Source organism: Gymnoscopelus braueri, assembly GCF_963280865.1.
Source record: "Gymnoscopelus braueri genome assembly, chromosome: 6".
NCBI lineage: Eukaryota > Metazoa > Chordata > Actinopteri > Myctophiformes > Myctophidae > Gymnoscopelus > Gymnoscopelus braueri.
The window spans coordinates 5,919,467-5,933,145 of NC_137607.1; the positions used below are offsets into that span (position 1 = coordinate 5,919,467).

The window sequence follows — 13,679 nt, forward strand, 5'->3', positions numbered from 1 at the left end:
ACACACACACACACACACACACACACACACACACACACACACACACACACACACATACTGATGAAGGCTTAACGCCGAAACGCGTCCGTTGTTAACTGTTCTGCAGCTTACTACCATGCTTAAAATGCTTAAAATGTATAAATAAAAGTACCTTAAAAGGACTGTTCCGTGAGTGCTGTTATTCTCTTATTAAAAAAGTTATTGTTCCTGACCGTGCACCCGGTGAGAAAGTTGAGTGTTGTTTAAAAGAGTTGGAGTTGTGCTCGCACCCTCTATTTTTAACAGTGTTTTTGCCACGTTTGGTGCAGATTGGAACTACAGTGTGCCTGTGGCCACGGGACTACTATCAGGCCAGGCCCCTGGACAGTGTTGGGGCCACGTTTGATGTGGACCGGAGCAACGGTGAGCCTCGCCGGTCGGGAGGTTTGTGACGTCCACCGTCGGTCCACCAAATATATAAAATACAGCAATAGCTCTATATTGTGATAGTAATCATTGCTGGTAAGTCTTATATTAGTCTTATATGTAAGTACGTAATAAGTAGAGTATAGATTTAACACAATAAGGCGTCGCAATGCGATGCCTTGTGTCTAGCTAGTCCTTGTCTATTTATATGCCCTTGTGTTTTCCGTTCCTTTTTAGTTTGTAAATGTAAGTCACTGTGTTCAGTCAGTGCCTTGTAATTCCTTGCATTTTTGAAGTTCCTATAGTGTTATATCTGTGTTTAATTCCTAGTCTCCTGGTGTTCCTGTGTTTGTTCCTGGTCCTCTGTTGTTTAGTTAATAAACCTCTTGTATTGGACCTGCTCTGTGTCTGCCTCGTCCTCTGCCTTTGTCCTGAGCTTGGGTCCTACACCTCTGAAGAGCTGTAATGATCTGTAGCTTCATTGTGACACAATGGACTTCATTTGACATGTAAATGATGGCCAGCTGTCACTCTCTGTCACACACTGTCCCTGTTTGACTGAACTGATAAGAAATAACTGCTGTTTGATACCAGTTTAACAGTCCCTCTGTTGATGCTCAAGTCAAGTCACATCGAGGCTTTTTGTTAGTCAAATACACAAGAACAGAACGGACAATGAAATACTCATTCATTGTGTATTCCCCCCCTCAGTGTGACACACACACACGCACACGCATGCACACACACACACACACACACACACACACACACACACACACACACACACACACACACACACACACACACACACACACACACACACACACACACACACACACACACACACACACACACACACACACACCCTTCACTCATCACTACATAATTCACACATACACGTGAAAGGACTGCAACGGAAAAAGCCTTTTTTGCGTTTTATCTTTTTGCTAATTGTGTGACAATGTATGTAACTGTACATGTTTATTATCTATAAAGAGGTCAAAGTCAGAGTATAATATCCTTCACTTCTAGCCAGCATTGTGGTGGTTCTCTTGCACTGTGACCACAAAGCGCTCCATTCACTTCACATTTTAAAAATAACAAATTCCTTTTTTTAATATCATGCATTGCTGTAATGTTTTCGCAGTGAATTTATAAAACTCTCTGAAACCACATGCACTGACGTGCTTTCTTGTAGAACGCTGCGAAGACTACAGAAACACCTATAAAAACAGAAATGCAATCAAATCAGCAAAACGGAAAACACAGTCAAAACTTTGGTGAACATTTGAAAACACGTATTAGGGTGCGGTCGCACCAACCTTTAATTCTGCCAATGCTTTTCAATGGGAACGGGCGTGTTTTTTTTTGGCGGAAATCCTTGAATGGCAACAAACCGCTCCATTCCTATTGAAAAAGCATTGGCAGATTCAAAGTTCGATGTGACTGCACCCTTATGCACCCTTTCCACATCATTTATACATACATGAGAAAGGACTGCGAGAAAGGACTGGAAAGAAATAGGCCGTTGTGGTTTTATCCTTTTGATAATTGTGTGACAATGTACAGTATGTATCCTGGTCCATCTCTTGGTCCTTTTGAAAAGGACTCGGTTCGGTCCGTTTACATGGGTCTCTATGTGAAAAGGCCCTCTGAGTTTGGTTGGCTTAAAAAAGGACTCTATTACGTGAAAACAGGTTAAGGTGTGTGAGTCAGACATAGTGAAGAACTGAATGAAATAGAGGCTACATCAGGGAGAACAATGGACGTGACTTTATGCAGACGGTACACGTGTTCAGATAGGCAGAGTGGGACTGATAAAGGTTTCTAACGGCAGTTACATTCTGTCTTGTAAGTACGTTTATGATAATGACGTTGTCCTTGTCTGGTGAAATGCTGTTTAAGAGAGGAGACACTGAGCTGGTTTGACACAAAGCACTGAGGAGCTCTTCATCACCGCTGACAAACAGCAGATCTCTACACTAGTGAGACTATTAGAGGATTCATCCAGCAGCTTATCTACATCAGCATGGAGAAGATCAGAGTTTTCACCTTTCTGCTTCTGTGTGTGGCTCTGCTCACTGTCTGCAAGGTAAGACATGATGATGATGATCATTCTAAAGGCGCTGAAAGTGATATTTTATGGCTAAAACTAAAAAGTTAAAGCTCCATATTCTGATGTTCAGTAACAGGGGTCTCTCCAGCTCTTTACTAAACCTAAGATATGTTTTCAGGTGGGACATCAATTTCTTCTAATCAGGGGAGTAGAAAGAACCCTATAGATAATGTATCCGTTTAATATAGTGTTCCAGTTCAATTTTTTTATATTATCAATTCCAGTTTCAATTGTTTAGGATGTATCCTGTATGTATGAGTTCTCTCTCTTGATTGGATATAATTGATATCCCCACTGAACGTATTTTTTGAATGTATTTTCTGTTTGCTAAAGAGCTGGAGAGACGAGGAGACTCGTTACTGAACAAACACTCTATAGCAATGATTACTATCACAGTATAGAGCTATTCAACACTGTTACTGAACAAACACTCTATAGCAATGATTACTATCACAGTATAGAGCTATTTAACACTGTTACTGAACAAACACTCTATAGCAATGAGTACTATTTAACACTTATTTGAACAAACACAAATAATCACTCACAGCTTTAAACATTTAAAGCCTGTATATGTCACTGACCGGGGTGTCCTCCTTTTTGCCCCTCTACACCAAATCACCAAAAATAGCTGAAAACAGCAGGTCAACAAGCTCACATAACATGATGTGGTAAACTGTCTGATGACTTAAAATTCCTTTTATTATAGGCTGAAGAAGAGATGGAAGGACAAGACCACATGTCTTCTGTTGAGAAGAGACAGCTACTAACTGTAAGTTCTTTCTAATTAGCAGGAACATTTTACATGCGCACACACACACACACACACACACACACACACACACACACACACACACACACACACACACACACACACACACACACACACACACACACACACACACACACACACACACACACACACACACACACACACACACACACACACACACACACATATATATTGCATAATATTGTAACCATGAGTATGTATTATAGCAACATCTGTGTCTCTGTTCCTTTCTCAGTGCGGCAAGCAACCCTGCAAAGTAAAAGGTGTCGACAAATGTACATGTCCTGCAGGGAAAACCTGTCAGAGTCTGATCCATCCACCAGACCCTTTTTTTTGCTTTTGATGAACAGTAAGTTATTTTAAAGAAGCAGGACAATCTTTACATACACACATACATGCCGTTAATATCTGCATATATTAACTGTAAACAGATCAGTGTTGATTTTGACAGCACATTTTGATTTAGTTTTAGTCATAGTCTTTTGAATAAAATTCCATTTCGTTTTAGTCATATTTTAGTTCATCTGAAATGTTTTAGTTTTTGTCTAGTTTTAGTCGACTAAATATCATAAGATTATAGTCGACTAAATCTACAGTTGATTTAGTCGACTAAAATGTGTTTTGGCGGTGCCTTGATGGCGTCTTAATGGCTGAATTTACACTCGGTTGCATGCTGAAAATAGCCGATCTACAAGCTCACAACGCGTCGCAGCGCGACGCGTTGTGAGCTTGTAGATCTGCTATTTTCAGAGCGCACCACAGAGCTCAACCAAACATAAAATGACTTGTCTTTTAGTTCTACTGGATCTCTTCTCCACTAGTCTCTCTCTCTAACATTTAGTCTAGTTTTTATTTGTTGACGAAATTGTCAATATATTTAGTCTAGTTTTAGTCATTGTAGCTTAGTTTTTATTTAGTTTTTATTTAGTTTTTATTTAGTTTTCGTCAGTGAAAAAAGGTAGTCGACAAACATTTTTCGTCATAGTTTTAGTCGACGAAACCAACACTGATACAGATACAGTATCGTATGTATGCCTAATCCTAACCAAAACACAACCTGTATATTTTACTATATTATATTATTATTCATATATTGCATAATATTGTAATCATGAGTATATATTAGAGCAACATTTGTGTCTCTGTTCTGTCCTCAGTGTTCTGGTGAGGTCATGTGACGTGGGCAGAAGTGTGTGAGAAGGGGAAGAACTGTTAGGAAAACCCTAAGCCTCATCGCACCACGAATCACACATTTTGCCAGAATAATTCATTTAACAGACTCAAACGGAAACCAGCTGTCTGGCTTTGTCGTGTTTGATCCTTTTGACATGTGTTTATGCATAGTTATGCTTTATTTTGACAATGAAGATGTCAACCAAATCAATCAATCAATATTGGAATATAGTTTCCACTCAATTAATAAAACATTATAATCAATATTGTCTGTGGCTCTGCTTCTTTTTCAGCACATTGTTGTTTATCACTAATCAGGCCTTTTCTAACATCTGGGAGAAATTATCAAAGTACATTTACTCAAGTACTGAACTTAAGTACAATGTTTACTTAGGTACTTTTACTTTAATATTCACATTTTTCAATGTTGTACTTTTGTCTCCACTGCAACTATTTATTTGAGAACTTGGTCACAAGTTATATACCTTGTAGATTTCTATTATTTATTATTATAAAACATGCATTAACCAATTATGCCATATTTTATACACGCTTGGGAATCGGATAGTTCTCTGTTCGATCCCCGGTTCCCCCTGGGTTAGTGCTGAAGTGTCCTTGAGCAAGGCATCGAACCCCTAAACTGCTCCTGATGAGCAGGTTGGTGCCTTGCATGGTTTCCTCTGCACATTGTATTAAAGCAGTTTGGATGAAAGACTTGGATGAAAATGCACCATTTAACACTTTTAAAGGGGTTTCCTGCACCACCTGAAATACACACAACAAAACAATGTAAATATAACTCAATGGGAATACAGAGGTCATTTGGTGTAAACAGTGCAGTGATACACACACTGATTTGTAGTCTTTTAGGTGGTTGTCCATTAGACATCCTTCTCCTGTCAAAAATAATTAAAAAAATAATGCAATATAATTTGATTCTCACAGTGAACATGAAGAGTGGCTTCAGGTGACGTGACTATGGTAATGTTGTTGATTGATTGTTCTTGTGCCGGATTATGTCAGTGACAGTGTGACCCACTGGGTATTCATATGATCAGGGATTAAAACAGTGAGTCCAGTTCAATAATCCTCATTTAATGAAAACTCAGTCTGTCTTTACATTCATATGACATTGTCTTCACATAGTAACATTCTCAGAGTTCATTTAAATCTCAAGAGTGTTAGAATCTGGCTAGCAAAGCAAAGCAATATATTTTACATACATCTTCAATACAATAAATATTGTCAAAGAAGCAAACATTTCAGAGGAGCTTGTCAACATGCTTTGATCTCATCTCTTAGAAGCAGGTTGTGATTTGTTGGGGGGTTTTCCCCTCTCGTCTATAAATCAATGCTTTTGGTTACTTATTTTTTCATCCACAATATATTTCTATTTCCCCCACCGCCCCACACCCACACCCCCACACACACACACACACACACACACACACACACACACACACACACACACACACACACACACACACACACACACACACACACACACACACACACACACACACACACACACATATGGTACTTCAAAATGCAACATATTGACATAATAAAACTAGTTATATAAAAGTTAATACAGTCAATGTCTCACAACTTTTAAAATGCTCATGTTTCATATGCAAGCAGAATATTCATGATATACATGTGGATATAGATGATGAAGTTCTGCCTCTTAAACTCTAGATGGCAGTAGAATATAATCCAATAATTAGGTTCAGCATCACATAGTGTGAGATGCAGTTTTGTAACTGAGACAGAATAATAAAGACTATGGTTATACTTTGCTTAGCTTGGCTTTACTTTCCCTTTTTAGTTTTATCCACAGTGGAATAGATTGCAGAGACGTCTTCCTTCACAGAGGAATAGATCATATCTTCATTTCCTGCTTCACCAGACCTGAGAAGAACAATACACATCCATTCATACTAATGTAGAGAAGAACTACACAATGTAACCCTAATGGGTCTTCAGCAGCACAGGAAACATACTTCTGTAAAACACAACTTAGGCTATCCTATATGGTCTTATTCAAAATATGGGCTTTTCTTTTTCTGACTCTCAATGCATTGTTGAGCTGTTATTGAATTGCTATCACAATCAGATAAATGTGTGTTTTTTATAACTTACAGTGTGTGTTGCAGGGCTGTGTTGTCGTGGTCTGTAAGGGTCCTGGTCCCTGGGTTGAATGTCTCCTCTTGCTGAGTAATACAACATAAACATTGACAAAAGTGTAATTAGTAATGAAATGGAATGATACATTTTTTATTGCTTTGTCTCCAACGGCTACACACAGTGCAGTTGTATACAGTGAATCACCCTATCAGCTTATCATAATTTGTATAACTAACAGATGATAGTAGATAATAAGAAACTGTCTGTTTGTTTGTTGAGAAGAGAAGAGGGAGGGGGAGAGGAGAGAAAATGGTTTGCATGACTGTTAGAGGAGTGCAGTTTAAGGTTTCCTTCTCCTTTCTCATGCTGTGAGGATATTGCAGAAAGACACAGGTTTTGAGAAAGGAACTTTAAGGGTGTGTTCACTCTGCTTAGAGCACTCTTTATGCTGAAAATGAAATATTTGTTCCTTTATAGCTACTTAAACGGACCTGAGTTGCACTGCATATAATTGATGCATTATTTTTTGATCTACTCCAAATCCCTATGCCAGAAAATAGCAGATCTACAAGCTCACAAGGCGTCACAATGTGACGCGTTGTGAGCTTGTAGATCTGAAGAATGCGTTATTTACAGGGGTGCCCTGAGCCAAATAAAAAACGTCCCACGTCACTCTGACGGGACGGGAGCTTCAACATGGAGTAAAGAGGGATCTCCTCATATGGAGGATGAGGAGAGGACAGAGAGTGGTGCTGGACTGTGGAGTAGACACTGTTGATCTGAGAGGAGGGACAATGAGAGGAGGAGTCTTGATGCACCTGCAGGACTGAAGGGTCTGAGCTCCTCCCACTGACCACTGGGACAGATGCCAAGCTCCTCCCACTGACCACTGGGACAGACGCCAAGCTCCTCCCACTGACCACTGGGACAGATGCCAAGCCCCTCCCACTGACCACAGGGACAGACGCCAAGCTCCTCCCACTGACCACTGGGACGGATGCCAAGTCCCTCCCAATGACCACTGGGACGGATGCCAAGCCCCTCCCACTGACCATAGGGACATACACAGCCTGGTGTGGGACACAACAGAAAGTAAAACATCAGAGATTGTCTATATTGTAGTGTTAACATTGAAGATACAGAAATATTATTTTGCTAAATAATTGTAGGCAAGTTTCCATTTAATCAATTTCTAAATAAAAATATAAGAATAAATATTTCTAAATGATAGAGGAGATATACAAATAATATCTAAATATTATGAAACTCAAAAAAATCCACTCCAAAATCCAAACAAATAAATACCTCTTGGTCTGAATTTGTCCTTTTCTTCCTGTCAAATCAAAAGACTGAATGAAATTGCAAATAGAAAAAGTGCTCCTCGGAGCCAGGTCAGGTAGGTTATTTTGGCCTCCTGGTGGCGCTATAATAGGCCAATGTGAAAAGGGTGCCATTTATTCCTAGGCCGTGCACGGCAATCGGACACTGCATGCATGATTTGAGGAATTTTGTTCTAAAAATCTGTTTAGCTAAATTTGACCTGCTGGTGGCGCTATAACAGGCCAATGTTAAAAGGGTGGCATTTGTTCCTCAACGTAGTGCAAATGTGCAATCAAAGTTTCACCGCAATCGGACACTGCGTTCATGATTTGCGGCATTTTGTTCAAAAGGGGCCACTCCTGCAAACTTTGAAAGCCAATTTTTGCCAATCAGGATGGAATATGAAAAATCTGAAATGAGCCATTTCTTTTAATGACTATAGAGATACTGTGTACCGATTTGCGGGATTTTTTTGGCCAAAATCTGTAGGAGTACTGTCCAAAAATGTGTTTTGCACAAATTGGCCTCCTGGTGGCGCTATAAAAGTCCCATGTGAAAAATTTGGAGCAGAGGTTCTGCTCTGGCATCCAGGGAGTGTGTGTGAACAGTTTTGCTGCGATCAAGCCAACGGTGCCAGAGATTAGCTGTCCACAAAATGACAGAATGACACACGGACGGACACACACACGGACGGACGGACAGGGGGTAAAACATACACTCTCGCCATGCCTTTCGGCCTGGCGGAGACAATAATCTTAGTCTAGGTCTGACATGGAATCTGCTGTAAAATTGGGTGAAAAGTTCACGTTCGTTATAAAAGTGGGTGTAACATTTAACATCAGTACTGCTTTAAATTTAAATTACACGCACGTGTACGCACACGCACACACAGCTGTTATTCAGTTGCTATCACAATCAGATAAATGTGTGTTTTTATAACTTACAGTGTGTGTTGCAGGGCTGTGTTGTTGTGGTCTGTAAGGGTCCTGGTCCCTGGGTTGAATGTCACTGAACAATAGTCAACATCCTCCTCTTGCTGAGCAATACAAGATAAAAATGACAAAAGTGTAATTAGTAATGGAATGGAATGCTGAAATTTGTGTTGCTTTGTCTCCAACTGCTATACAGTGCAGTTGTTAGACAATAACCCTATCAACTTATCATAATGTGTATAACTAACAGATGATAGTAGATAGGCTATACAAAGAAACTGTCTATTTGTTTGTAGAGAAAAGAAGAGAAGAGATGAGGGGGGGAGAAGAGGAGAGGAGAGGAGAGGAGAGGAGAGGAGAGGAGAAAAAAGAGACATAGTTTGCATGACTAAGAGTGCAGTTTAAGGTTTCCTTCTCCTTTCTCATGCTGTGAGGACAGTGCAGAAAGACACAGGTTTTGAGCACACTGTCTGTTTGTTATGAAGAAAAAGTGCTGCCTAGAGTTTCTTTTATGCTTCAAGCGAAGTATTATTATTTATTTTTTGGGGCAAAAAGGAGGAGGGTGATGGTAGTCGGGTGTGGCTGCATAACCTCACGTAACATGTCACCCATGGCTGACAACACTACGGTTAATATCACATTAGTGTCACGGGGGGTAATATCATATTAATATCATGGGGTTTAAGTGTTAAAGTCGAGCTGAAATGTACTCCAAATCTCTTTGCAAAAAATAGCAGATCTACAAGCTAACAACACGTCAAGACGTGATGTGTTGTGAGCTTGTAGATCTGATGAATGCGTTATTTACGGGGGTGCCCTGAGCCAAAGTTAAAAAACGTCCCACGTCACTCTTTTTTTTATTACTTATAATAGTTTTGATCCCACGATTTTGTAACCCTTATTTTTCACCCGGTGCCAATTTTCTAAGTGATCCTGGGCACTACACTCCCCTCACCAGCCTAGGGAGGCCAGGGCCGAGCTCATGCCTCCTTCAATGCATGTGAGCCAACTGACCTTCTTGTCACCTGACAGAAGGAGTTTCCCTGGTTGGACGTAGCGCGTGGAAGGAACACGTTATTCCAACCAGTTCCCTTCCCTTCCATCAGGCGCCCCGGCTGTCATGGGGGAGGCGGTATAGTGACCAGGATTACTACATGTTTTTGTGAGGGCATTAACTACGCTGAGAGACACGGGGAGAACATGCAAACACCTAGGGTATGGGCGCTGATGACGCGGAGGAGAAGACACGCCCCCAGCGCCCACAGCGTCCGCTACCGACTGCGCCACCGTGCCCGTCCCACGTCACTCTGACGGGACGGGAGCTTCAACATGGAGTAAAGAGGGATCTCCTCAGTAGGAGGATGAGGAGAGGACAGAGAGTGGTGCTGGACTGTGGAGTAGACACTGTTGATCTGAGAGGAGGGACAATGAGAGGAGGAGTCTTGATGCACCTGCAGGACTGAAGGGTCTGAGCTCCTCCCACTGACCACTGGGACAGACGCCAAGCTCCTCCCACTGACAACTGGGACGGATGCCAAGCCCCTCCCACTGACCACTGGGACGGATGCCAAGCCCCTCCCACTGACCATAGTTACATACACAGCCTGGTGTGGGACACAACAGAAAGTAACACAACAGAGATTGTCCATATTGTAGTGTTAACATTGAAGATACAGAAATATATTTTTGCTAAATAATTGTAGGTTACTTGTAACCCTCAAATAGGTTTATTGTAGTTTCCATTTCATCAATTTCTAAATAAAAATATAAGAATAAATATGTCTAAATGATAGAGGAGATATACAAATAATATCTAAATATTATGAAACTCAAAAAAATCCACTCCAAAATCCAAACAAATAAATACCTCTTGGTCTGAATTTGTCCTTTTCTTCCTGTCAAATCAAAAGACTTAACTTATTATTTAAATAATTTAGTGATGAATGAAATTGCAATAATCTTAGTCTAGACATGGAATCTGCTGTAAAATTGGGTGAAAAGTTCATGTTTGTTATAAAAGTGGGTGTAACATTTAACATCAGTAGCCTACTGCTTTAAGTTTAAATTACACGCACATGTACGCACACACACACACACACACACGCACACACGCACGCACACACGCACGCACGCACACACGCACGCACACACGCACACACGCACACACCCATATGCACACACATGCACACTCACCTGACCCAGAAAACAATGGCGAAAACCAGAATCAGCACAAACAGTGAAACTGCAACTCCAGATATTAGAGCAACTTTGTTGGCTTTGGAGAAACACAATAAATATGAGGAGAAAAGTTAAAATTTGCATTTCTGATGGTTGTTTTCTTAAGTTATTTGTGTTTAACACTGTGTGTGGTGTCTAATAATACACTTTGGCCTAATTATTTCAAACTCCTTTGGACAACACTGGACAAAAGGTAATCAATTTCATGTGTTCTTCCTAATTCTAAGACTTTAGAGTGAATTAATCTAAGACTAATTCTATACACTTTAGTAGTTATTCCAATCATTCCTTCCAACATCTTCCTCTGTCTACTCACTGTCTATTGTGTCCATGTGCAGCAGCACCTCAGTAGAGTTGTTTTCTCCCAGTGAGTTCCTGGTGTGACAGAAGTACAGTCCAGTGTGGGAGGGCTGCAGAGAGGCCAGAACCAGCACCTGTCCTGACCCTACCTGGACCAGGGAGCTGGAACCAGGAGGCCCAGTCCTCTTGTACCAGGTGTAGTTGTGTACTGGTGGGTTAGCATCACTGCTGCAGGTCAAGTTCACACTGCTGCCCTCTGCTGGACTGTCTGGTGGACTGACCTCCACCGATACATTCACTGGTGCATCTTGATAGAAACATAAAAAGACAAATGACTTTTGATATACTATATCATATACTAGATATTGTTATATAAATGAATATTTACATTGGACGTTATTTATTTATTTACTTACAGAGAACATTAATGGAATGAGGTGATGACATTTGGGATCCATGTTTGTTTCTCCCCTGACAGGTGTACTGTCCAGAGTCTGCAGGAGACACATTGTCCTTTACCAGCTGAGGACCAGTGGAGATAAAGCTGCTTCCTCTGTCTCTGTACCAGGTGTAGTTGTCTACTGGTGGGTTGGCATCACTGCTGCAGGTCAGAGTCACTTTACTGCCCTCAACAACTTCTCCTGGTGGATTCACTGATATTGAGGTCATTTCTGGAGGGTCTGTGGAGGAATATTTGCTGAGTTTACAAAACATAGGTTACAATATTTGATTTTCTTGGTATGAACAATGACAATAATTCATGTGTTTGAATAATATGGTGTACACTACATCGGCTTTCAGCTGTCAAAAGGATCAAGCAAATAATGACTTGATTTTAATTAAATTAAAACCTCACACTGAACACGAAGAGTGACTTTAGATGAAGTGACTGTGGTAATGTAGTTCTTTGCCTGACAGGAGTATTTTCCACTGTGACTGGGTTGGATGTTAGAGATGGTCATTATCTCATTCTGTGTCACTTTAACGTTGTCTTTGAGAAGGAAGAGGCTCTGGATTGGTGGATTTGAACCACTGCTGCTGCAGGTCAAAGTGACTGAGCTTCCTTTGACAACATCTCCTGGTGGACTTACTGACAAAACAACATTCTTGGGACCATCTGTTGGAAATAAATTCTTTAAAAGTACTTTATAGATGGAGTGCCATGGTCTTATTTCCCAGTAAATCTTGTAGATCAGTTTTTTTTTATGCGCGACACCGTCGTAGGACAGGGCATAAGCTTGTAGACTTGATTTGAATTTAATATATATTTTCACCTGTATAAAATATTCAAGCAGAATTTACAGTAAAATGCTATCTAGTTTTTAGACTTCATTGATGGTTTACAAGGTATTCTAGCTCAGCCCATGGCAGTGATATGTTTGTCTTGAAGTGATTCATCTCCCCTCCCCTCTGGCTAAATATAACTTTCTGAGAATATTGTTCACTAGTGGATGCTATATCAATGCAGTATGATTCTTATCTGAGTGTAAGTAGTAAGCTTTTATGAATGGAATGCATGAGAGAATGAAACACAGAGAAAACATATTCAGACAAAGAGAGAGAAAGAGCTCACATGAACTCATATAAACTCACACTGCACATTCAACTTCACAGCATTAGACTTCCATGTCTCTTGTCCTTCAATAGCACACTGGTAACTCCCAGCATCCTCTATTGTGGCCTGGAATCCTGGGTTGGATACTTGTTGTCCATCTTTAAACCAGACAATGTTGGGTCTTGGTTTACAAGATGTTTGACAGGTGAGTGTCACCCTTGACCCCTCTGACACAGTGGGACGGGCTACACGTGCAGTCAGTCCTGATTAGAAGAATAAAAACAAGATGGAGGTAAGTTGGTGAGATTGTCAGGAAAGATTAGATTTTGATTACATGAAAGCTTAAAAAAGTACTCTTGTTTACCTGTTACAGACAAAGATACTGGTTGTTTACTGGACATCTGATCATCTGTCGTCAAAAACATGAAGTAATAATCTTTCGTATCACTGGCTTTTATGTTGTTGATCCTCAGGGTACAATCATTGAGTCTATCGCCAATGTATTGAAAACGATCCTCTAGTCGTGACTTGAATTGATTACGGCCCTTGTACCAGAATGCCTTATTGACAGTGAGACCCACTGGGTAGAAATATGAACAGACAATATTTACTGATGACCCTCTCATGACACATAGAGATGGATTGGTGATTGTCACTCTATACTCATCACTACAAACACCTGTAAAAGACAAAAAATGAACAACTGTCAACAAAAATGGC

General features: G+C 40.5%; 1 protein-coding gene across 1 annotated transcript in view; it reads right to left on the reverse strand.

Annotated features, from left to right (window-relative positions):
• Nucleotides 1-6,256: 6,256 nt before the first annotated feature.
• The window catches only part of LOC308087637 (B-cell receptor CD22-like), a 66,481-nt gene continuing 59,058 nt past the window's right edge, over nucleotides 6,257-13,679 (reverse strand). The window contains exons 5-14 of the mRNA XM_080431660.1: nucleotides 12,998-13,222; nucleotides 12,261-12,521; nucleotides 11,821-12,084; nucleotides 11,421-11,711; nucleotides 11,060-11,141; nucleotides 10,734-10,761; nucleotides 10,318-10,470; nucleotides 8,879-8,970; nucleotides 6,630-6,700; nucleotides 6,257-6,398 (exon numbers count right to left, since the gene is read on the reverse strand). Of these exons, the coding sequence (XP_080287786.1) occupies nucleotides 6,370-6,398; nucleotides 6,630-6,700; nucleotides 8,879-8,970; nucleotides 10,318-10,470; nucleotides 10,734-10,761; nucleotides 11,060-11,141; nucleotides 11,421-11,711; nucleotides 11,821-12,084; nucleotides 12,261-12,521; nucleotides 12,998-13,222 (1,496 nt within the window). The 3' untranslated portion in view covers nucleotides 6,257-6,369. The remainder of the gene's footprint in view (nucleotides 6,399-6,629; nucleotides 6,701-8,878; nucleotides 8,971-10,317; nucleotides 10,471-10,733; nucleotides 10,762-11,059; nucleotides 11,142-11,420; nucleotides 11,712-11,820; nucleotides 12,085-12,260; nucleotides 12,522-12,997; nucleotides 13,223-13,679) is intronic.